The sequence below is a fragment of the Petromyzon marinus genome, chromosome 35 (genome assembly GCF_048934315.1).
Source record: "Petromyzon marinus isolate PM22_M1 ecotype Great Lakes invasive population chromosome 35, UKy_Petmar_22M1.pri1.0, whole genome shotgun sequence".
In the NCBI taxonomy this organism is placed as follows: domain Eukaryota; kingdom Metazoa; phylum Chordata; class Hyperoartia; order Petromyzontiformes; family Petromyzontidae; genus Petromyzon; species Petromyzon marinus.
The window spans coordinates 2,820,380-2,844,770 of NC_133701.1; the positions used below are offsets into that span (position 1 = coordinate 2,820,380).

The window sequence follows — 24,391 nt, forward strand, 5'->3', positions numbered from 1 at the left end:
AACCATTTTGTGAAATTGATAACAAAAGCAAGCACACGTACACACGTGGCTGTCTTTCTACGAGAAATACAATATAATTTAGGTCTGTCATCTAAAAGGTTTTATAGACCGGTGCTTTACGCCAGGGTGTAAACGGCCAAGCCCCTGGACCAGTTTCGACGTTGTGAGTTTCATCAGCATATTTTTTGGTTCTCTCGGTAAAGTCACGTAGATATAAAAAATAAAAAAATAAAGTGATTTTTTTTTTTCTATCTACGTGACTTTACCGAAAGAACCAAAGAATATGAATTCCTGCAGTCACGAAAGTTTCAAGTCAAAATTTAGTTTCATCAGCAGGTTGTTGAAGCACGGGAAACAATTTCCGTTTGTTTTGCCCCAGCAGTTGGCAAATAATAGGGGTGTAACGAGTAATTGATTCACCAAATAACAATTCTTAATCTCACGATACATGAACTGAAATGCGTGTGTATGGGCTCATGTTTATCAAGTCCTATACATTTTATGCAATAGAATAACGTCACCCCTTCAGTCACTAGAGGCGCTAACCTTCACCATAATAAAGTATTAAAATTAGAATTGAATATGGAATCGAATTGTGACCCGAAATCGTGAGAATGGAGTCATCCCACCTCTCATGATATGATTATGTTAACAATATTCATTGTTATGGTGATTAGTAAAAACTATTATTTGATTTTGTATGAGTAATATCAGACGCCGTCAATAGGTTTTGAGAAATACGAGCATTCATATGAATTTAGCACCACCCTCACGATGGACTGAATGAAGCTCGGTTTTACACGTGAATCCATGTCCTGAAATTCATACCCTGATACGCTAATTGTCTGGTTATACTGCTGTGTCGGCATTGGTGCATAATTACCATAACAAAAACGCAACGCATTCATCAGTAACAATGTGTGGCCTCAGAAGACAAGACAAGATAACAGGCGACGTTTTGGGCAATGTCCCTTATTCGTAGAACATGAGAAGAGAGGCGAGAGAGACTAATAACAGTTGGAGACTACACGATGCACCATGGGGCCTGGTGAGAAGCAACATTTGTAATGTTTTCTGATGACCAGTTTTTTTTGTACTAACATATGAATGAGTTACCTCATAGTAGCTCGTAGGTAATAGGCAAACACAAACCCCTTCAGTGATTAGTTTGTTCGCCTGATGATGAGGATTACCGTATAGAATAAGTGTTACGAACAAGTGCGTTATTTAAACAGTTCTCTTAATCAAGATTGCCCCCGGTCAGTCGGCAACGACGCCACACACATGCTCGTTGTGTTGGTAGTGGCGATTCTAGGGCACAGAGAACCGGGGTGGGGAGTGGGGGGGGTTATCACTGCTATCAAAGAAGCAAATCACATTCTTTCACACCCTCTGCGTAGATCTCCGTGCAGAGAGATTCTGACACCACGGGCGAGGTATGAGCGGCAGGGGAGCACAGTCGTCTACAGGCGTTGTGCATCGCGGCATGAAGGAGCTGGGGTCGATTTCGCGACTCGGGCGACTCTCAGTGTGCACTTTGTACGGTCTCCCGCTGGTCTGCATCGCTTTCCTCCGGGCTCTCTGTGGGTTTCTTCCCATAGATAAATAAAACACTCTAACTGGTATCAGCCAAACATCCACATCTCTAAAACATTAACCTGCAATTACTCATTTGGGATCACACGCAGCATCAACATCGCCCCCTTACTGCAAATAATCTGGCAGGAGCCTCCTGAAAAAAGATTTCCGAGACTGAGACCCGTCACCATCATTTTAGTTTTAATCCCAACACATTACAATAAGTTGCTTGTCATTAACATTCAAATCACGCGTGGCTTATTTAAACAAGAGTAATAGTCTAATGAGAACAATTCAGAAATAGCAAACGATGCTCATTGGACACATTCCAAAAGATGAAAGCCTCTTTGAAGGAAGCTCTGGCCGGGCTAGCCTAAGATGAAGTAAACGGTAAATTCTGCTTGACGACGTGAATAATTGGGGGGACGTGCTGGGAAATGAAGGCGATAGCTCAAAATGCGACAGGATGGAGGGAGTTTGAGCCAAAGACCTCGCAGCGGTGTTTGGCTCACCATCGAACATTCACACGGTCACTTCATCTCGCTCTTTCAGATGCACTTCTGCGGCCGTCTAAGACGCTCTTTCTTCAGATATTAGGAAGCCACTGGAGCTATGCACTTTAAAATCAGAGTTGAAAAACAAATTTCTTCAGAACTACTTTAGTTTGTTGCCTTTCCCCCGGCACCTCCGATTGGCGCAGTTGGCTATGTACGGTGCGCAAGAAATTCAACATACATACATAATACAGCGACCTGCCATTGGGGAGAGGACTAAGAGGAACATGACATTGTGGGCTTTACAGTGGAGCCTCTGCAGCCCGGAGAGTCGCCTCTTACTTGAACTTCTCGGCCAGGATTAAGAAGCCGATGAAGAAGACCCCGAGGAAGCCCATGACACCGATGAGAGCCGGGACCAGTACCTCGTCCAGGGAGCTCATGTCGCCTTGAGGAGCCCCATGCGGTAGGTAGGTCGGTAAATAAAACTTGATTTGAAGCTTTCGCGACTGCAGGAATTACTCTTTGGTTCTTTCGGTAAAGTCACGTAGAAAGAAAATAAATTAAATAATAGAGTACGACGTTTCGATTGCAACACAAGCAACCGTCATCAGGTAGAACTAAATTTGAGAGAGAGACAAAACAGTGTCTCCGTGTCTGTGTTTTGTCTCTCTCTCAAAATTAGTTGTACCTGTTGGTCGGTAAATGTTGCGTGAATCCAAGCTTGGGCGGCCACTTGCGAACGAGACTTTATCTGCTTGGCAGTCAAACGCGCACCTTCACTTTGAACACCTCACGCACGGGGCTTGCCTCGTGATGAACACGAGAGGACGGCCTGTTCTGGCTCTATCAGACAGCAGATGCCCTTTGCTGGAGGTCATTTAGTTACTTGCGGTTGAGCTGTGGGAAACGCTGTCTTTGGGCCAGGCAACATCCGATAAAACAGCGCGTGTCTAAGTTCTCTAAAAGTATCACGTGAGATATGTTTCCCCAATAAAGCAAACCTTTGTACAATACTTAGCTTTTAAAAGGCAATGATACCATAAAGACCGTAACCCTGATGTATCCCTCGTTAATAAGTAGCGTATGGTGGCTTTATGAACATCAGCTCATGTTTACTCATTATCTAGATGCGTAGCTCTGCTTGTGGTTCTCAGTGGTATAGCGTGGAGTCGTGGCCCTGCTGAATTTGCAATTCTCGCTTCCCACGTGGCCGTTCTATTCGCCTCTTCGCAGTGTCTCACGCTTGACGGGTGCGCCTTGCAAGATACAGAGGGTGGCTTGCTTAATGGACATTTTCCAAAACGAAGACTCGGCCTAGAGCCACAACCTCGTGTGTGACGTGACCTGCAGGGGCGACTGCACTGCCAGAACGAGGGAATCTCAACCACTCCAGCCACCACCAGAGGTCACCAGTAAACACACCTCAACGAAAACGGCCGTCACGGCTCAGCAGGCTGATGGAAAATTTATATTTTAAATAAAATATAAATGGGAATTTGTTGGAAATGGCCATGCAAATAAATATCTCCCAACACAAATATCATGAACACTGCCATACAGGAGAAAAATACAGTATATAATATCACAAAATAGTAATAATTACCACTATTTATCCAGGATAACTGCACCGAGTCTAGAAAGATTTTACATCCACATTGGCAAGTTTGGCCAATGCCGTGAGTGAGTCGTCGACTTAACGTGGAGAGAAACCAGGGGAGAAGGTGGCAAAGGCACTCAAAGCTATGCACACATTTTAACATACAGCATATTGCTGCACTGCCATAATTTGGTTGCTATACATATCTACATGATAAGCCACTTCGTTGAGCTATCATTGGTGGCCATATCGCATGTAAAAAATATAATACAGTGAGGGAAAAAAGTATTTGATCCCCTGCTGATTTTGTACGTTTGCCCACTGACAAAGAAATGATCAGTCTATAATTTTAATGGTAGGTTTATTTGAACAGTGAGAGACAGAATAACAACAACAAAATCCAGAAAAACGCATGTCAAAAATATTATAAATTGATTTGCATTTTAATGAGGGAAATAAGTATTTGACCCCTCTGCAAAACATGACTTAGTGCTTGGTGGCAAAACCCTTGTTGGCAATCACAGAGGTCAGACGTTTCTTGTAGTTGGCCACAAGATTTGCACACATCTCAGGAGGGATTTTGTCCCACTCCTCTTTGCAGATCTTCTCCAAGTCATTAAGGTTTCGAGGCTGACGTTTGGCAACTCGAACCTTCAGCTCTCTCCACAGATTTTCTATGGGATTAAGGTCTGGAGACTGACTAGGCCACTCCAGGACCTTAATGTGCTTCTTCTTGAGCCACTCCTTTGTTGCCTTGGCCGTGTGTTTTGGGTCATTGTCATGCTGGAATACCCACCCACGACCCATTTTCAATGCCCTGGTTGAGGGAAGGAGGTTCTCACCTATGATTTGACGGTACATGGCCCTGTCCATCGTCCCTTTGATGCGGTGAAGTTGTCCTGTCCCCTTAGCAGAAAAACACCCCCAAAGCATAATGTTTCCACCTCCATGTTTGACGGTGGGGATGGTGTTCTTGGGGTCATAGGCAGCATTCCTCCTCCTCCGAACGCGGCGAGTTGAGTTGATGCCAAAGAGCTCCATTTTGGTCTCATCTGACCACAACACTTTCACCCAGTTGTCCTCTGAATCATTCAGATGTTCATTGGCAAACTTCAGACCGGCATGTATATGTGTTTTCTTGAGCAGGGGGACCTTGCGGGCGCTGCAGGATTTCAGTCCTTCACGGTGTAGTGTGTTACCAATTGTTTTCTTGGTGACTATGGTCCCAGCTGCCTTTAGATCATTGACAAGATCCTCCCGTGTAGTTCTGGGCTGATTCCTCACCGTTCTCATGATCATTGCAACTTCACGAGGTGAGATCTTCCATTTGTGAATAACCGCACCAACTGTCACCTTCTCACCAAACTGCTTGTAGCCCATTCCAGCCTTGTGTAGGTCTACAATCTTGTCCCTGACATCCTTGGAGAGCTCTTTGGTCTTGGCCATGGTGGAGAGTTTGGAATCTGATTGATTGCTTCTGTGGACAGGTGTATTTTATACAGGTAACAAGCTGAGATTAGAAGCACTCCCTTTAAGAGTGTGCTCCTAATCTCAGCTCGTTACCTGTATAAAATACATCTGGGAGCCAGAAATCTTTCTGATTGAGAGGGGGTCAAATACTTATTTCCCTCATTAAAATGCAAATCAATTTATAACATTTTTGACATGCGTTTTTCTGGATTTTTTTGTTGTTATTCTGTCTCTCACTGTTCAAATAAACCTACCATTAAAATTATAGACTGATCATTTATTTGTCAGTGGGCAAACGTACAAAATCAGCAGGGGATCAAATACTTTTTTCCCTCACTGTAGCTCAGTGGGCTTTACCTGGTAATATCAAACATTGTTGAGTTTTAGTTTAATTATTTTTAGTGATTTTCTTACCTTTCCTACACTTATTTATTTTTTCTATTGTTTATTGTGGTAATGTTCTGACCCGCCTCTACTGGACATCGGTGAAAAAGAGTTTTATAGCTCATCGGATTTCTCCAGGATAAATAAAGATTCTGACTCTGCCATCTTTCGGCCACTTTTCAGCCCCCAAGCCTGTAACACTCAGCGCGGTGCTGTTTTATTCCTCGCCAAGCTCTGCATTCCCCATCAAACAGACTCAAGTTTCGGGAATTTAATCATTTGATAAAGATTTGACTTCAAGTTTGGGGAGCACACTTTGCACATCGTGGTGTTATGAAAACGTTTAAAATTATTGTCTGGCAGTTGCCATGCCCTCACTTGTCACCCGCCGTGTTCCTTCGTCACAAACTCACGCAGTGGCCATGAATTCGTTGTTGCTTGTAACAAGGATGATGGCTGCAGGCAACCGGGGATCTTGGCTAAGCAGCAGCTAGAGAGAGAGAGACGTGATGAAGGGAAGCTTTGGCGCTGGCAGAGTGAAAACATCCATGTTGAGCTGCCCTCACCATTAACAAAGCCCTGAAGCCTGTCCAGGAAGCCCTGGCTGGACCTAACCCGTGCCGTGATCTCGACCCGAACCCCAACACTGACACATTGGACGGCTCTGATCTTCCGAAGGACAGATTTAAAAACAGTGTCATTCGAAAGACCCCCCCCCGCTCGCCCCGGTACTGTATTTTATGACCGCACGAGTTCAAGATTTGCCCCGTGCATTCGTGAGCCTCGTCACAGGTGGGACTCGGGCAGCGAGCGGCCACTCCACATTCACGGGTCGGCAGTTGTGTGGCAGACACGGCACGTTCAAACACAATGCGTTAACGTTGCGCCCGTGGATGATGTTAACGCAATTTGGCGATCTGAATTGTTCAGTTTCAGTTCAGTTTATTTATTTTGGTATAGCCCTGTGAGCCATTCGGCTCTTGAATCGGGTGCAACCACAACAAACAAAAAAACAAAAACACGAACAAGAAAACATCTTAAAGTGACTATGCGACTGTGCAAACAGAAAATCCATGAAAAACAACAAAATATTCCTGAAAAAAGCACCGTACACCAACGCTGTGTGCAAAAAAATCCCAGTCGGATGCAAGTCAAACAACAACAACCACAAGAAAACTTAGATTAAGGCCATCAGTCTAACTCTGTACTACAACAAAACAAACATGTCCAAACCAAAAAACTTTTCGAAATCACCAAAAAATAAAGTCATAATTGCAACGTAACAGTGATCATAAGGACTGCGACCGATTTTTTACAATAAACTACATAAATAACATGTAACACCAAATCCTAGAGCCATAGATGGCTGCATGAGTTACTCCACAACAACAGAAGCATCAGTCGAAGTATCACATTTTTCAATGCACCTTTAAGATCAGCACGCTAAATTAAAATACAGATAATACTTTGCAGCGTCATCCGGAGTGAAAACATTTTATATTATTTTACGCCAATGAATAGCAGTGGCAGCTAGGGGTGTACAACTCCTCTAGAGCAGTTTTGAGAGATCTCATTGGTAGCGATTCAAGTTGCAGTTTATTGGCAATAGCATTCCAGACCCTGGGGGCATCAATAGCAAAGGCCCTTCCTCCAGTTTTTGTACGGCAATAGGGAATGTGAAGCTGGTAAATGAGCGAAGACCTGAGGTCAAATTTGTTCTCTGAAACAGAGAGGAGATCCAGCAGGTAGTCTGCGGATTTTTTTGTAAGTACATCGTGAATAAATAAGATATGGTGCACAAGCCGTCGAACATTAAGAGATGTTAAGTTTGACCCAATGTAGAGATCACAGTGGTGAGTCCTATATGGGCAGTTCAATGCAAATCTTAAGGCCGAGTGTTAGATGAAATCAAGCTTCTTCAGTACAGTACTTGGGGCTGATTTATACACGATGTCACATTAGTCAAGTAGAAGCAGTATGGTAGCTTTTATCAATTCCAAACGGAACACTGGGGGAAAGCAGTGCTTGTGTCGATACAGAAAACCAATTTTAATTTTTGTCTTTTTACCAATATAATCAATGTGATGTTCAAAATTCAGTTTTGAATCCAGGATGACACCAAGATAATTATAGATCTTGACTTGCTCTATTTGATTTTTTAAGGAATGTAATTGGGGAAATAACGTCCTGGTGAGAAGCATAGCACCTTGGTTTTGGAGGTATTCAGGACTAGTTTAAGAGCAACTAGCTGATGTTGTAGTTTGTTGAAATCACCCTGTAATTGGGTGTCAGTGAGAACAGGAGGCGACCGCCTGTATTTTCCCACGACGTTCTGACCCGCCCCGACCGCGCATTAAAACAAGAAGAGCTTTACAGCTCATCGGGATTCCTGCCATGTTGAAATAAATATCCTTGCGTCCGAAACGCGGTCGCGCCATTGGCTGACTGGAAACTGCGGTGACGTCACTTAACGGCTTCCTCTGCCGCCATCTTGGTCGGGGACCCCGGGGCCCAGCGAATCGGATTGGTGGTGACGCGCGGCGTGGGGACGTCACGACCCCCCACGTTGCGGCACGGTGAGGGAGAGGGGGGTCTGGAGTGGGGGCGGGGAGTAAACTCCCTACTTAAGATGGCCGCTTGAGGCGCGTGCTCCAAGCGACTGGCGGGGCCGTTTGAAATCAGCGAGAATCGCGAGCCGGGGGGACCACCCCGTGTCGCCTGTGCCCGAGTGGAACCACCGATTCCTCTCTGCGCGAGTGGAACCCGAACCCTCATTGCCCCATAAGCACCCTCACTCTACTCCCTTACCCTGTCGGGACAACGAATCATCATCATATCGGGACTCCCAACCATTTGTTTGGCCGTAACGCTATCGGCACCCCCGACCCTGTTAGGGCGGCTTCTGGGTAACTAACCCCGACCCCAATTGGAACCCTGGACTGACCGTACCGGGACCCCGATCCTGCGCCACAAAAATCCCCGCCATGTGAAGAATCTCCGCGGACCCAGAGCAGCAGCAGCGGCGGGCATGGTGAGCGTCTTCTCGCCATCCCCGTCCCAGGGCCCTCGCCCTGCCGCCGACGCCTCATCACCCCGGCCCCTCGAGGCTGGCGGCGATGCAGCTGCACCCCGCTCAGGGTTTCTCCGAGGCCGCGACGGGAGAGAAGGCCGCCGCCTTGTTACTAGTTTTGTTTGCCGCTTAGGGTGACCCCGACCTAGGGGGTCAACGCGGGTTTGTGCGAGCGGCAAAGGGGGAAGGTGGCGATACGATGTCCGCTACGGGGTGGCTCATCGTAACTTGTGTGTCACAACAACAATGCTGCCGTGTTCCGTCACGACTTGTGTTCGATTTGTCCCCCCCCCCCGAGGCGGAGGTCTCTGTGCATCAGTGTGCGTGTTCGGCGAATCTTGTTTGGCGCGTGTCCACGCCGCTGATGCTGCTGATGCTACTGCTGCATCCCCTTTGCTGTGCCCGTGTTGCCCATTGGCGTCCCAGAGGCGGAGCTGTGCCCCCAGCCAGCTGGCCAAGCGGCAGCTGGGCGACGATGGCGAGGAGTGGCTGCCACGCAAGGAAGATGTGCGTACATCTCCCCTTTACCTTCGTTCGACACGGGACTATCGGCGTTCACGTCTATTCAATGTACCTGCGATGTGTACGATAGGCCGCTCTGAATCGGGGTTTGTTAAAGAGCATCACGGCGTTGAGATGTCACAGGGGTGGGGAGTTGGAGCCACGGGCTTGTGGCTGTGTGGCAACTCGCTGCTGCTGGTGACCCCTCTGCAGGTGTCCAAGCGCGGACGGCACAGCAAGGACGCGGCGCTGGACAGGGACAGCTTCGTGTCTCCGTACCGCAAGCCCCTGGCGACACTCGACAACTCGCCCCACAGTTCGGATGGAGCGGCGCACGTGAGAGAGACGCCTTACCGCTTTCACACGGAGTGGTGGTGGTGGTGGGTGGGGGGAGGGGTGTCCGAGAGTGGTGATGGCTCACGGTGGCGGGCGAGGTTGGCTTTCGTTTACAGAATCAGAATGTTTATTTATACTGAATCCGATGATCTAGAACGCGCCCCCCTCTCTATCTCACTGACGTCCATTCTGCTCGCTGTCTGTTCCAGGAGGCATTCATTCGCAGCATCTTGGCCAAGCCTTTTAAAATACCCATCCCTAACTACAACGGTAAGTGTCTTGTGTTTTATAAAAAAAAAAAGTGCAATTAAATATATTATAATGACCTTTATTTACCAAGAAAGGCCTACGTGAGGTTACTAGATTTATGATGATTGTCAAATTCCATTGAGTGTTTAAATGTGGGAGGAAATTGTATTACTTGGGGATACCTGTACAAACTATGCAGTAACACTAAAAGTTCTGCACGGCTTCAAGAATCAAATGCTCTTCTGCTGTTCCCTGGCCACAGACATGTCTACCATCCAAGTACTGGCCATGCTCAATCCTATAGCTCCTGAGATCTAATGATATTAGGCACATTTAGGGTGATATTGTCAATTTAATTAAACAGAGGAAAACGTTTGTGCAGTCTCATGCGATGATTTAAATGCAGAGAGGTGGTATGTATGTTGAACTTCTTTCGCACCATACGTACCCAACCGTGCTATTCAGAGGTGCGGGGGAAGGACAACAAGGTAGGTAGGTTTGTATCTTGATTCATTGTAGTAAATTTAATTAGGGAAATGCTCTTTACATGACTGACCTATTGTTGTTTTTAACTTGTGTTCCACGTGTCCTATGGTAGTAATTTTGAGGGCTGTGTGTAATTGGTGTTGGCAGGGCCGCTGGGGGTGAAGGCGCTGGGAGTGAGGAGGCACGGTGCGCGGCGACCCCTGCACGACCCCTACGTGGATGGTGCCCTCGTCCTCTATAAGCCCCCCGAAATCACCGCCCATGATCTGCTCAAGGCCGACAAGTACAGCCAAAGTCTTCAACTGTATTGACATTCACAATACGTGCATAAAGTCGCGTATGTAAGAATGTATTATTTATAATTCTGAAAATAGTATACTATACATAGGCAAGACAAACAAAAAATATGCAAAACATTCGACAAAATAAATTATTATTGGATCGTAATCCCAAAGCGACAATTCAAATAATCACTGGTGCCGGTGAATGATCAGTCTAGAAGATGTTTATAATGTGTTTGTAAAGATTATTCTGATGTAAGGGGGCCAAGGTCGACTTGAGTTTTGTTTGTTTGCAGAGACACTCAACCGGTACATGTGGTTGTGGATCCTGAACTGTGCAAAGTGCTGCGACCCCATCAAAGGGAGGTAAGCCATAAAAAAAAAATCTAAGAAAACAAGCACTTAGAAAGATTGTGAGAATGGGAGGTAACCGAGTGGCTTAGGGTCGAAACGCGGAGCTGACACCGTGGTAATCCTGGATTTAAATCCAGGTGGCCGTCTGTGATTAAACCGGGTTCTAAAGTTTAGTGAGTTTATGGACTCTGCCTAGTCACCAATGACTACTATAAAAAAAATTGGTTCTGAACTTAATTTCGTCAAATTCCAGCGTTTCCTGAAAAGTGCTGTTAAGTGAAAATGCATGAAACGATGAATTCCTGTACCGAATCTCATTTGCGCTGTAAAATCAGCCTGTAGGCATCCCATGGCAAGACAAATAGCTGAAATGAGGGTACGCCAACACGTACTGTATCGTACCACTTGGGCGTGCAGTTGAAGAAAGTAGTCGTCGACCACTCAGAAACCGCGTTTAAGAGGTGCATTCTGCGTAGTGCGAAAAGTATATTCCCGAATAGAAGAGCTGTGTTTTGTCAAAAATGCGTTGTGTGAAAAGGCATTAAGCGAAGACTTGCCTTAGATCAGTTTGACTGCTTTCATGCTGCGTGGACCAGAGGTCACTTGAAGGGATCTCCGATATATACGTCTGGTATTAATTTCCATGGGTTCTGTAACACGAAGGGTTGATGCTGATAATAAAATCGGGATACAATTTGGGAAATTAAAGAAGGAAACAACGATCTATGAGAATGCACATAACAAAATGATTGTCTCGGGTTTCTCTACTTAGTCCCCTCATGTTGTTCCACATTGTCGCATGCCTGCTCACTGTGTGCAGGGTGTCCAGTTCCTGTGGGAGTGTGTGACAGGGAGACGTATCCCTGGCAGCTTTGGCTGCATCATGGCCGACGAGATGGGCTTGGGGAAGACGCTGCAATGCATCACCCTTATGTGGACGCTGCTACGGCAGAGCCCAGATGCGAAGTAAGACAAATGGACAGACTGCGTTGCCGCATCCAGGAGCATGTGAAGCAAACCACATCATTGGTTGGGATTTTGTCTGAAGCAGTGGACAGTAATGGGGGGGGGGATGGATGTGTGCTGACGTTGCGTTTCCTGCAGGCCCGAGATCGACAAGGTCATGGTCGTGGCCCCCTCGAGCCTCGTGAAGAACTGGTTCAATGAGGTGGCCAAGTGGCTGGGAGGGCGCGTGACCCCGCTCGCCATCGACGGCGGGAGCAAGGGGGAAATTGACAAGATGCTAGGTTTGTGCACTTTGTGATTTAATGTATTCAATTTATTTGACACCATATGTAGCTAACTGTGCGAATCGGAGGAGAAATATAATTCCTATGCATGAACACTTGCAAATTTCCGTTTGTCCTGTAAATAATTTAATTTGTGTAAATCACGTTACATTGTGACTGCACGAGGTGACGTGACATGATACATGTGTGATGTCATCGCCTTGGTCGAAGAGACTTATTCTTTTAATGCTGTTATTGCTCAATTTTGCATGCACTTTTTGATCAGTTTGGCCGGTTTTCTAGAGTAAGTCCCTAATAACATCGTAGCTTGATACTAACAGTTTTGTGTATATTGGATCATCTTTATGATAGTTATTTTGAGTCCTTGGTTATAGGTGAAGGGAGAGAGCTAATGCATCAATGCTTTCAACCTTAGTTGGGAAAAAAAATACAAAAAGCTACACTTTAAACTCTGTTTGACAGAGTACAATTGGTTGGTATTTGGCTTAAAGTACTGTGTCTCCAGAATATGAAGCGGTGCTGTGTGGATTCACGCGCTGCATGCCGTGTGTGCAGAGAGCTTCATGGCGCAGCACGGCTTGCGCATCCCAAACCCCATCCTCATCATCTCCTATGAAACGTTCCGCCTGCACGCCGAGGTTCTGCACCGAGGCCGCGTGGGCCTCGTCATCTGCGATGAGGTGAAATCATTGTTACACCGACTTGACAACCGACGCCTCAAATTTTCATTTCGAACAAAGCCACGGCGGTTGTGGAAATGTAACGTTCCGTTCTTGTGCGTCGTGCGGGGGGCAGGGCCATCGGCTGAAGAATGCCGAGAACCAAACGTATCAGGCGCTCAACAGCTTGAACGCGCAGCGTCGCGTTCTCATCTCTGGCACGCCCATCCAGAACGACCTGCTCGAGTACTTCAGCCTCGTGCACTTCGTCAACTGCGGGATCCTGGGTGGGTTCAGTGGCACCGACGACACCGCCACCTCTCGCACCCTTCCTGCATGACTGCCACGTCTAATAATGGGTTGGCACCCGAGCGAGTAGCTGCACAACAAGAAAACTAAACGGCGTATCGCAAGTGTGCATGTGATGAAATACGTCACTGCAGGTCTCTTCTGTCACGACAGTACGTAAGAAACCTGTTGCAGGGACAGCCACACGCAATGCACCATTCATTCAGCTGCATTCAACTGCAGCTGAATGACTTGATTGCTCAGCCATGGACCTGGCTGAACAAGACATACTTGTAAGGCGTAGTCCCCCTGAATAACACGCCGTGTGTTCACGTGACTCGGGCTTAATGGGTCCCAGCGAACCTTATCGTCTCTCCCTGGTTTTACAACTACCAGAATGTCCTTCACGACTGAGAGGCTTTTGATCCCACGGATGTGCTGTCTGGTGTTTTTGACACAGGAACGGCGCAGGAGTTCAAGAAGAAGTTTGAACTCCCGATCCTGAAGGGTCGTGACGCCGATGCGACCGACGCTTTAAAGCGGCGCGGAGAAGAGCGGCTGCAGGAGCTGATTGGCATTGTGAATCGGTATGCGGTGCTCGGATGATCCGCACCTCCCCAGGCTTGTGAGCTGCCCCCTCGCACCTCCACATTTGTGCAAAGCCGGTTCTGTGTGCGGAGGTTTGTGCGTTTCTATTTCAGGTGTCTCATAAGGCGGACATCGGATATTCTATCCAAATACCTTCCCGTCAAAATAGAGCAAGTGGTCTGCTGCAGGTGCGTGATGCCACATCTTACCGAGTGCTATCATATAAGGATTGTTTTGATAGTTTCACCCGAAGACATTTCTCCAAGTTGGAAAATATAAACTTGTTTTTAATGTGTAGTTTTTCATAGCTGTCCTGTGTAGCTCTCCAATGTGTTTTTGGGTTGTGTTGTGTGTTGTTCGGTGAAATGTCTAATATTTCATTCTAAGTGCCAGGTAACTTCAGTTCCTGGAGATGCTCCCAACACATGGAGGAACAATTCTGTTTCTGAAGTAGCTCGCGGAACGTGGAGCAAAACAATAGCCATCGTGCCATATATATCACGCGTTACAACCCAGAAATACGTAGGAGAGCCGACAAAAAACAGTTGCACGGGTACGGGTGCCAACGTGCCGGTGTGATGACGCCGCGTGCTGCCCGTCACAGGCTGACGGCGCTGCAAGCGGGGCTCTACAAGCTGTTCCTGCGACAGAACAAGACGGCGAGCGAGCTGAGCACGGCAAAGAACGGCACCATAAGCGCGTCCTCCCTCTCCTCCATTACGCAGCTCAAGAAGTTGTGCAACCGTGAGTTCTTCGCTGTCGCAATCCCCACGTGCACGCGAGGTTCCCACCAGATGCCGTATTGGAGGTCTGCACGTTGGCGGTACGCATCGCGGCTGTTGTCGGCAAGTTTAAAGAGAATCCCGAGATTGCGAGTTTTGTTTATTGCACGCAGACCCATCTCTGATCTTTGACAAGTGTGTGGAGGGAGAGGAGGGCTTCGAGGGGGCCCTGGAGCTCTTCCCTTCCGGGTACAACCCCAAGCTCCTGGAGCCACAACTCTCAGGTGACGCGAGCTCATTGTCGCCTTCTGGTGGATGAGTTTTCAGCAGCAGATTCTAATTAGAGCTCAGTCGCCTATGAAATAAACAAGGGCTGGCCTTGTATTATTTATCTTATTTTAGCAAGATTGTTTTTTACTCGTGTAGATTGACAGAAAGGGGGAGCTGCTATTCGCTATCTCGGCGTATGCTCCCACACTGCACTGTCACACTCGTCTTGTATCCAGGATCAAAACAACGTGGCCACCATTGCTTGTATAGACAGTTACCTGTGTCGTGTAGGAACCCAAGAATCGTCTCCTTACAAAAATGCTGCATTGCTCCCGTGTGGAAGCAGCCCACAGCTGCAATGCGTCTGCCTGGTTTTAAACAATGGGTGGTGACCGTGTGCCGCAGGGAAGATGCTGGTGCTGGATTACATCCTGGCCGTGACGCGATCCACCACGAGCGACAAGGTGGTTCTCGTCTCCAACTACACGCAGACCCTTGACCTCTTTGAGCGGCTGTGCCGGGCCAGGAGGTGAGGACAAAGCCCGGCGGGCACCATTCCGGTACAAATTGGGGATTTCTACAGCGCCTAAATCCATCTGCGTGTCTCGAAGCCGTACAATTAAAAATGGGAGCGGGGGTGAGCATGTGCATGTCGTGAGGATTTTGAGAAGAGGGATCTTTTTTTTGTTCAGAATTGTTTCATCACAGCCAATGTTTATTTATCAGGCGCCAAAACTTTTGAGGTCTCGGCAAAAAAATATTTTACAGAACTGGTGAAGCATTAGACTGGTAATAGTGGAAGCATAACAGAAATATGAAACCACGTAATATATCGAATGTGCCATTTTTTTTCAAATGCATGAAAGGCGGAGGGAAAGGTGCCAATATGGTGAATGTCCAGATGAAGGCATTTCGGAGAGCAGAAGAGGTTCTCAGCAGTGCAAATGGCCAGGGATGGTCGTGCCACGCACATCCACGAGCCAGGGGTTAGAATAGTGATCTAATACAGCAATGGGAAAGTAAATTAATTGCACACGTGTTAATGCAAATGTTTTGTGCATTTAAGCTACTTGTACGTGCGACTGGATGGGAGCATGTCCATAAAGAAGCGGGCAAAGGTTGTGGATCAATTCAACAACTCATCGGTGGGTGACTGCTTAATCCTTTTAATGCTGGGTGTAATCGAGTTTTATTGTTGTACTTTTGAGTGCATGACCTCACAAATGTCTACGTCCATCTGTTGGTTCCTGGCAATTCATGCATCAATTCTAGAGGAGCAGTAATGCAGTGGTGGGCGCATTGCACTACAAAACTGGTGCCCCCGAGTTCAATTCCACTGGTGTCCCAGAGTTCAATTCCTGGCTACTGCCAACATCTGTGACGAGTGATATCTGAACCCGTCTTGGACCTCCTCTTGCTTGACTTGGCCTTATTCGAGTACCTGTTGTGATGTGTAAAACTCGGCACTGGAGAGATAAAGGTGGTCGGGCATAGTGCTTCGCCGTCTACCACCTCGTGCACCATGATGACTTTCATTGCTGCTTGCTAACAACAGTTCCCCCAACACTATGTGGCTATCTCGCCAATGTGTTTTCTGGTTCATCGTGCCAAACAAGTGAGATAACCGAAAACATATCAGTTATATTGCATAACCATAAATACCCTGCAGTCTGTATGGCTGTACGGGAAGTGTTCGTCTTTACTTGTTGGTGGGTGTTTCCACTGCCTGCACAGAGCCCGGAGTTCGTGTTCATGCTGAGCAGCAAGGCGGGTGGCTGCGGGCTGAATCTGATCGGCGCCAACCGCCTCGTGATGTTCGACCCCGACTGGAACCCGGCTAACGACGAGCAGGCCATGGCACGCGTGTGGCGCGACGGCCAGCGCAAGAGCTGCTACATCTACCGCCTAGTCTCCGTAAGTCCTACATGGGCGCTGTACCAGACCAGTGGCGTAAGTCACGGGTGTGCAGGCAGTGCAACTGCACTTGGAGCCCACGGGCAACAGGGGTCAAGGTGCCAGGCCACGAAGAGGGGTAAAATTGGACAGGTTCCCCTATTTAATTCCTTGCAGTGGGACCCATAATTCATTAAGTTGATGCACATGTACCATGACAGTTACACGTTTGTATATCACTGGTTTTTGATATACTGTTCGAGAGGATGCTATGGCAAATAAAGAAACATATTGACTCAACACAATTATAATTAGCACTGCCTTATAACAGGATAGCCTGACATTTCTGGCAATGGCCACTTGTCAGGTACATATACATTTTTTATAATGTGGTACCTGGTGCAGTGTATAAACATCTGTGCTGTTGCAATTAAAAGCGATTGGTTGTGGTGCTGGCAACACCACCTCCCTCATACGCCACGCCGGCCTTAATTGGTGCCTACCAATGGCACTTTCTCCACAGCAGTCTAAACGGCTACCCGGGGGATGTTTGTCGTTTTGTGTGCGACAGACGGGGACGATAGAGGAGAAGATCCTGCAGCGGCAGACACACAAGAAGGCGCTGAGCAGCTGCGTGGTGGACGAGGAGCGTGACGTGGAGCGCCACTTCTCCCTGGTTGAGCTGCGCGAGCTCTTCCTGCTTAATGAGAGCACCAACAGCGACACGCACGACAAGTATGGCGTAGACAACTCGCACACGCTGCTGTGGAGCGCTTTGGCAAGCAAAGCGCTCCACAGCAGCGCTTTGCTTGCCAGCTACCTTGCACTTTCAACTATCAAATCATACGGCCTCGAGTCTGAAAATAAAATCCAAAGGGTACTTCTCGCAATACTCATTTATTACACAAATAAAGATTACAGTCAAATGCTCATTATCTGGGGTAATGGGAAGGAGTGGCTCAGATACCTTTTTCTCAAGCATGGTTAATCCTCACAGATAACTGTGAGTTAACTATATAATTTCCTTCATTATTATCTCACTTGGGCACATGGGTCCCAAGCAGTTTTTTTCACAAACCTTAAGTTGTCTAACATGGTCGGAATCGTGAACAAGCGATCATTTGAAACGTGCCTGTGTTGATTTCCAGGTTCAAGTGCCGGCGCTGCGTGAACGGGATCCAGGTACGCCCGCCGGCGGAGGGCACGGACTGCACCAGCAACCTGTCTCAGTGGCACCACAGCGGCGACAAGCGGCACCTGCAGGACCGCGTGCTCACTGCCGCCTGGGACGCCGCCGTCACTTTCACCTTCCACCATCGCTCGCACGAGCCGCGATCCACCGCGTGACCTCCGTTTGTCCGGCAGCACGGGGCGCCTGCTCTCCTCCTGGGAAATGGCACCCTGACCTTCACCTAGATCTGCTGCTGGGTGCTAGGATGAAAGCGCAGTGATGCAAATCCACTGACGAAACATTTAAGCGATACTGTAGCCATCAAGGCACGTGTGGTAAAGACTGCAATTGCACGGAGCACGTGTGGCTGTGAACATCGAATATAAGGCTGCTATTCAACATCATAAGTCCTGTAAATCTTATTTTTTTTTATATACAGAAATGCGCTCAATATTTTGTACTGCTCATTTGACGATGCCATGTGATGCTGTTTTGTACGTAGCCATAAAGTGTCTCCAATAAAAAGCTGAGGTCACGTACACGTTCCTCCCAAGTTCGAATGCCACCTCCAGGCAATAGGATTTTTCCGTACGGCCAGAGTCCGCACTGCCCAGGCTCAGGCGAGCTGCTCCTCTTCGGGGACGTTCCGGCTGATGACTGCCACGCGGCGACCACGGGGAACGCGTTCGCCCCGGAACAATGACTCCTCGTCCTTGAGAATCTCATGCGTGAACTCGTAACGAACCCGTCCTCTGCCAGCAGCAGATTGAGAAAGGGCAGCAACGCGTTTGCGTGAAGAACTGTGCATACCACACGAACCGGGATGGTGCAGAGCGCACAGCAGGGGGATAGGGGCGCGAGGAGGTGTGGCACACACCTGATGATGTAGAGGGAGCGTGGCTTCAACAGCACATCGACCCTGATGGTGGGGTCCTGCTCGTGCACGAAGCGCATCACACTGGCCGACAAGAGGCTGAGTCCTGCGATGATGCTCCCGCAAAACTGCAGACGTGCAATGGCAGCACAACTCAACCAGCGTTTCATGTATGGGGTTATGATCAGGTGGACACCTATATTGTGGTACACAATAGTGCAGACAATTAGTTTTGAAAATTGCTGCAGATGTCCGGTCTTATGCAGGTTGCAGTAAAGCTACACTGGATGTGTACAGTACTAAGTCTGCAGACAATTGACTTGGTCGACAGCCTATTTAGTCTACAGTACATGAGCCTGCACATTGTTGTGAACACCTACATTAATCTATATTGTGGTACACAATAGTGCAGACAATTAGTTTTGAAAATTGCTGCAGATGTCCGGTCTTATGCAGGTTGCAGTAAAGCTACACTGGATGTGTACAGTACTAAGTCTGCAGACAATTGACTTGGTCGACAGCCTATTTAGTCTACAGTACGAGCCTGCACATTGTTGTGAACACCTACATTAATCTACATTACTGCCCACTTGTAATCAACTAGGCGCAAATTTTTCCATTTAAAGCTTTCGTGACTGCAGGGATTCATATTTTTGGATCTTTCGGTAAAGTCACGTAGAAGGGAAATAATAAAATCCTAAAAAACAATAAAATTCTCACGTTTCGGCCACAACACAAGCAGCCGTCCTCAGGTGAAGAACAGAGCTGTCGGAAATTAGGACGCTGTCTTTCCGACAGCTCTGTTCTTAACCTGAGGATGGCTGCTTGTGTTGTGGCCGAAACGTCGTGAGAATTGTATTATTTCCCTTCTAGGCGACAATTGCCTATTCCACACTGCTGTAGATATATCCTGAATCCAACTGACTCAATGTTGACTCCGATTAATGTAACACACACTGCTGCAAATCGCTCTGTCCTAGAGATGCGGACATCCGCAGTACAACATGACTCCGGTAAGGAGCAGGAGATGTATAACACACGGCTACAGTCGGCTCTGGTGTAAAGCTGTAGATGGATGTGTCCTTGTAGGTCTGCGCTATCGCGGGGGAGGTTGATGTGGGCCCCACCTTGACGCTGTCCACGTGGGGGCGGATAAACCCGGCTGCGTCCAGGTCGAGCACGTGTGTGAGTGGCATGACCTCGGTACCCGGTGGGAAGGCCCTGGCGAGCACTCGCGCTAGCGTGGCCCGGTTTCCCTCCCCCCAGCGGCGGGTCTCCGTCTCGCGGTATCCGTGTATCGCCTGTTGGGACGGATGGGAAAGCGTTCGGGCTCAATCATAGACTCTCAGACAAAGCAATTGCATGGCTAAATCAATTACGACTGAATCTCTAATAGTCGTTCTTCATCGGCTATATGAAATCATAATTTATAAACCTGCCCGGTTGAGCGAGCAGCTCACAATCAGAAGATCATATAAATACCAATTTCCCTAAGGACTAGCCCCTGCCATAGGAATGTGGAATGTCCACCACTGACTCGACTGTAAATGGGGTGAAAACTACCTTTCAATTATCATTTGAGCAGGAACTATCACTTTTGACCCAACCGTAACAAGTGGTGAACTAGGGCTAGTGCAAGGATTTTTACACTCCACCGCTGGATGGCCGTGGGGGTTATTTTACAATACTAGATGTAAAGCTTTCGTGACTGCTAGGATCCATACTCTTTGGTTCTATTGGGTATTTTACAATACTTTACCACGCGGTCAGTGACACTTTCTAAAAGGCGGCGAGGCGCACAGAAGCTAAACACAAGCTTAGCATTTAGATGGGTACATGGGAATATTGCAATGGCTTTTGCTGTACTGCCCTCTGCTGTCCAAAAACGTAGCCACGCAGCCGCCTTGGATAACCTGGCGTGCACGGTGGGGTGGTACTGTACCCATCCAAGCACTATCCAGGTTCAACCCCGCTTAGCTTACGACTTGGGGCGCCTTCCTGGTGATCCGATAATTATCAAATAATAACTCTGCCGATGTTAGTGATTAGCGCGGGGTGGGGGCGAGAATGGAGCCGTCGAATAATTCTCACGTGGTCCCAGTGGTCGAACTGATACTTGAGCCTGCGCAGGGTCGGCTCCACGTCCTTAACGAGCAGCCGCTCCTCCTCCTCGCTCACGAACTCCTCGCTCACCTCCACGTCCCCCTGCACCAGCGCCTCGACCCGCGGGGACTCGCAGCTCAGCCACGGCCGGGGGCCGTCGTGCCGTGCCGCCTGGCCGCTCTCGCTGCGGGCCCCGCGGGCCGCCGGGCAGGCGAGCCGCGGGGCCCGCTGCGAGAGCGAGGCCCGCAGCGGCGATGCGAAGAAGCGAGCCAGGCCGGGCCACGTCCTGCTGCTCATCGCTCCGGGGGGGTGGCCGAGGTGGAGACGGGACGAGCAGGCGGGGGTTGTCAGGCCGGTGGAGAAGGGTCGCGAGCTGCGGGTTAGCCGAGGGAGTCTTCAGGAAAATGCGGCCGGGGAGGATCACGGTCGAGATTCGAGCGAGAGGTCAACAGGGTAACAAGTCAGCAGGAGCTCCCCTCGTAGCTGAGCTTGAACACCGAGTGTGCACTAGGGGGAGACACCAGACTGGTGAGGGCGCGAGGGGCAATGCGAGGTGGCGCTACATCCCTCACTCCTATCCCCCCCGTCTCCTCTCTCTACCGATCTCTCTCCACCCCGCGTCTCATACGCGCCCCCACCCACCCATCCCGGCCCCCCTGAGCTCTCTCTCAGCTCACCTCGTGCCGCTCACCGCCCCCCACGACCCTCTGTGACCGGGCTCGAGCGGCTCGACAATCGACTCGGGGAGCGCGCGGCCGCGATCCGTCCCAAGCGGCTCGGCGCTCCCCCCGCCCCCCCCTGCCCCCGCCCCCCCCTGCCCCCGCCCCCCCCTGCCCCCGCTCCCCCCCCCTGCCCCCGCTCCCGCCCCCCCTCCGCCCCCGCCCTCTCCTTCGGGCATTTAAACCGGGGACGTCGCCCCCTTCGCCTGCCACCCACGTGCTCGCGACGCCACGCGCGCCTTGCGTGAAACGTCATAGCTGTCAAAGCCCTTATCAAGTTCCCTACCTTATTACAGAACAATTCAGACCCTATTGGTCACCCCCCCCGTGCCCCTTAGGGGCCGTCCGTAAATGACGTCACGCACCTAGGGGGGAGGGGGGGGTCAGACATTTGTGACGATTGTGACGGGGGGGGGGAGGGTTTGAGAAATGTGACGTCACATCAAAAATGCGCAACTTTAAATAAATATAGAAAACAGGATCTACTTAATTAAATAGACTTCATAAATGTTTTCTCCTACAACATCAGAGTGCAGCGGCACATTAAATAGCCCCTTATTAAATCTCAACATTCTCTTAATCTTATTTCAAACGCGAAACTCTGCTCCACCGACACCGGGCTATTTGCATGGGCGTAGAAAGGAATAGTGTCCAGTGCTTAAAGAGCGGTTAAATATTACCAATACAGTATTAATATTAATGTGTGCGTGACGTAATCACGTTCGAGAGACGTCACCGCGTAACCACGCCACCGCGTGATGTCATGACGCTTTGCACGCTTGATCGACGTCATTACGCTTGGCGGTGACGTCGTTACGTACTCACAAAGTAATGGGTAAAAACAATCACGCAGACGACCGCTTGTGTTGCGATCGAAACGTCGTAGTTTTTGTTATTTTCCTTTAATCTACGTGACTTTACCGAAAGACCCAAAGAATATGAATTCCTGCAGTCACGAAAGCTTTAAGTCAAGATTTTTTTTTTATCCTTACACTGGGAGTGCATCATTGCAGCAGCATTTGGTTCAACGCAAGCAAAAACTCTGAACCGGTTTCAACATTTGTCTCATCGGCAGGGTCAGGCCAAATGTTTATATGCAAGGAACGAGTGAGACAAGTTTGCTTGTAGTGAACCAATGTTGTGGAAATGAGGCACTCCCAAAAATAAGGCCGTGCGGCGGATGGGATGTTTAAAAAAATTATTTAATAAAAATAATTTTACTTGTATGTGGAGGGACATATTTAATGATGCGCCGTATATGTTTATTTATTTAACCCTGGGTGCATTCGTGGAGAGGGAACTGCAAATATGAACCTGGTCTCAAACTCAAACAAATATGAACCTAGTCTCAAACTCAATGCTAATCTCTCACATTAACATAGCCACTTCCGTGCCCTCTAATTTCTCATATGAACCTGGTCTCAAACTCGATACTTCCCCAAAGCGGTGTGGGGGTTGGTGTGGCATTTAAAACGTCTTTGAGCGGGCCCGGCGGCAAGGGAAAGTGGGGAGATGAGACATTGACGCAGCGTGGCCGCCAGAGGACGCCACGTCCTCACCTCGGGGACAACATCGGTTGGGAAAGTTGATCATCGGTCCAACGTGATGCACGCGGGCTTCAAGGGAGTTTCTCCGTGAATTTTGTGAAACGAATGCTGCCGGAGAATGATCGGAGCGGGCAGTGTGGCGTTTCGCACGATGTGGTCGAGTGATTTGAGATTGATGACCGCAGTTGCACTCTGGGCCATTCTGAATTTAAATTTTTCAACAACTGCTACAACAAAAACCCACGTTAATGGAGAAAATGTTTCGTCAAATCCACTCCTGCATGAATTGTCTCCCCGTGCCATGCCACTCATGGTGATTGTTTTGACGCCACACTTCACCACCCTGGTCAATATGGGTTGGGTGAAGACAGGGGGCTCAATGGGCACCTCGTTCTCCAATGATGTTAGCATTGGCTGGGAACCAAACTCTTCTCTCACGGTTCATAAGCCATCGCGCCACCGCTCCAGAGAGGATTTCCAGCCGCAAAAAGGTCTTTTCACAGATCGATTGTGGCCACGGATGAATCACAGATCAGAGGACAATAAATAAGAGGCGTTACTCTCTATATTACGGGATCAACTTGATAGGGCGGCACTCTACATAGTTTGCGAATGGGTGTCTCTCATTAAGTGCTTATTTTAAATCGTGTCACCGCATCCCAGCGTGAGGATGCACATTGCCTCATCTGTGATGCATCGCGCACTACCGTATCGCCACTCGAAGCGCGATATTGATCGTGAACCCGGCCCAATCCATAACAACCGCCATTCGCCACTAGGTGGCGACGACGTCATCACGGCGCTTGTGCCAGGCTAAGTGCACTTTAAGTCAACGTGAAGTGTCGAACGCCCGCTGACAGGTCGCGGTGGGACAGACCCAGGTGCCACGGGTTGACTGAGATGACTGGCTGATGCACCCACCTGTGCCCCCGACTGTGCCAACCGCATACCCTCACCGTCCCCGCACACCCCTACCACCACTGCTGCGCCCGTGCACTCCCCCACGCCATCTTCCACAACTCCAACCACAACCCAAACCCGTCAAAGCCCCGTGTCCAGGGGAAGGGGGGAGCCTGAAGAAGGGGCGGGTCTGAGGAAGAAGGGGCGGGTCATAAAAAGGAAAGGCGCAGAGCCAAAATGGGGTGGGGCTTATGGAGTAAAGGGGGTGGGGCATAAAAAGGAGGCAGGGCCTACAGAGGTTGGATTTTGTGTTATTTAAGGTAATAATGCAGCAGGCAGCCACAGGCCAACTAGTTTACAGTACTTGCTATGTATCAGTTTGATGAGTCTGCAATGGACAATTGTGGTCACGATTGCACTTGCAGTGGCTGTTGATGGGTTTTTCAAGTATTTTAAAGGGATAGGAGTTGCACGTTTAGAAGCGAAAGCTGCTTTGTCGCGTCTTGAAAATTATATCCACTCCCGTGTAAATTCAGCCAGGTAAACCGGTTTAAACTGAACGGACTAACTAGCTCTCAGATGTGTTATCTGGTTGTGCTACGTG

At 48.8% G+C, this 24,391-nt stretch overlaps 2 protein-coding genes and 1 long non-coding RNA gene across 5 annotated transcripts in view; 2 read left to right on the forward strand and 1 right to left on the reverse strand.

Annotated features, from left to right (window-relative positions):
• LOC142929810 (uncharacterized) overlaps positions 1–5,687 on the forward strand; it is a 147,946-nt gene extending 142,259 nt beyond the window's left edge. Inside the window, exon 2 of the long non-coding RNA XR_012945959.1 lies at positions 3,959–5,687. This is a non-coding gene — a long non-coding RNA (uncharacterized LOC142929810). The remainder of the gene's footprint in view (positions 1–3,958) is intronic.
• Positions 5,688–8,123: 2,436 nt separating this feature from the next.
• On the forward strand, positions 8,124–18,183 carry RAD54L (RAD54 like). Its single transcript, XM_032965964.2, has 19 exons — positions 8,124–8,557; positions 9,023–9,103; positions 9,311–9,433; positions 9,643–9,703; positions 10,316–10,451; positions 10,746–10,815; positions 11,624–11,769; positions 11,908–12,050; positions 12,609–12,733; positions 12,849–12,999; positions 13,461–13,587; positions 13,702–13,776; positions 14,193–14,332; positions 14,484–14,594; positions 14,986–15,109; positions 15,647–15,725; positions 16,315–16,494; positions 17,045–17,208; positions 17,622–18,183. Exons 1-19 carry the CDS (start codon positions 8,555–8,557, stop codon positions 17,818–17,820), a joined length of 2,238 nt encoding a protein of 745 aa, XP_032821855.1. The 5' UTR covers positions 8,124–8,554; the 3' UTR covers positions 17,821–18,183.
• Positions 17,722–21,238, reverse strand: ALKBH7 (alkB homolog 7). Of its 3 annotated transcripts, none has more exons than XM_032965966.2 (5): positions 20,610–21,236; positions 19,646–19,819; positions 18,522–18,646; positions 18,185–18,396; positions 17,722–17,859 (listed from the first exon to the last, which is right to left on the reverse strand). In XM_032965966.2, the coding sequence occupies exons 1-4, from the start codon at positions 20,916–20,918 to the stop codon at positions 18,261–18,263; spliced, it is 744 nt and encodes a 247-aa protein (XP_032821857.1). In that variant the 5' UTR covers positions 20,919–21,236; the 3' UTR covers positions 17,722–17,859; positions 18,185–18,260. The 3 variants fall into 3 exon arrangements, with proteins under 3 accessions (XP_032821857.1, XP_075927933.1, XP_032821856.2); XM_076071818.1 differs by lacking the exon at positions 17,722–17,859 and adding an exon at positions 17,873–17,904; XM_032965965.2 differs by lacking the exon at positions 17,722–17,859 and having other exon boundaries at positions 17,873–18,646; positions 20,610–21,238.
• Positions 21,239–24,391: the final 3,153 nt, after the last annotated feature.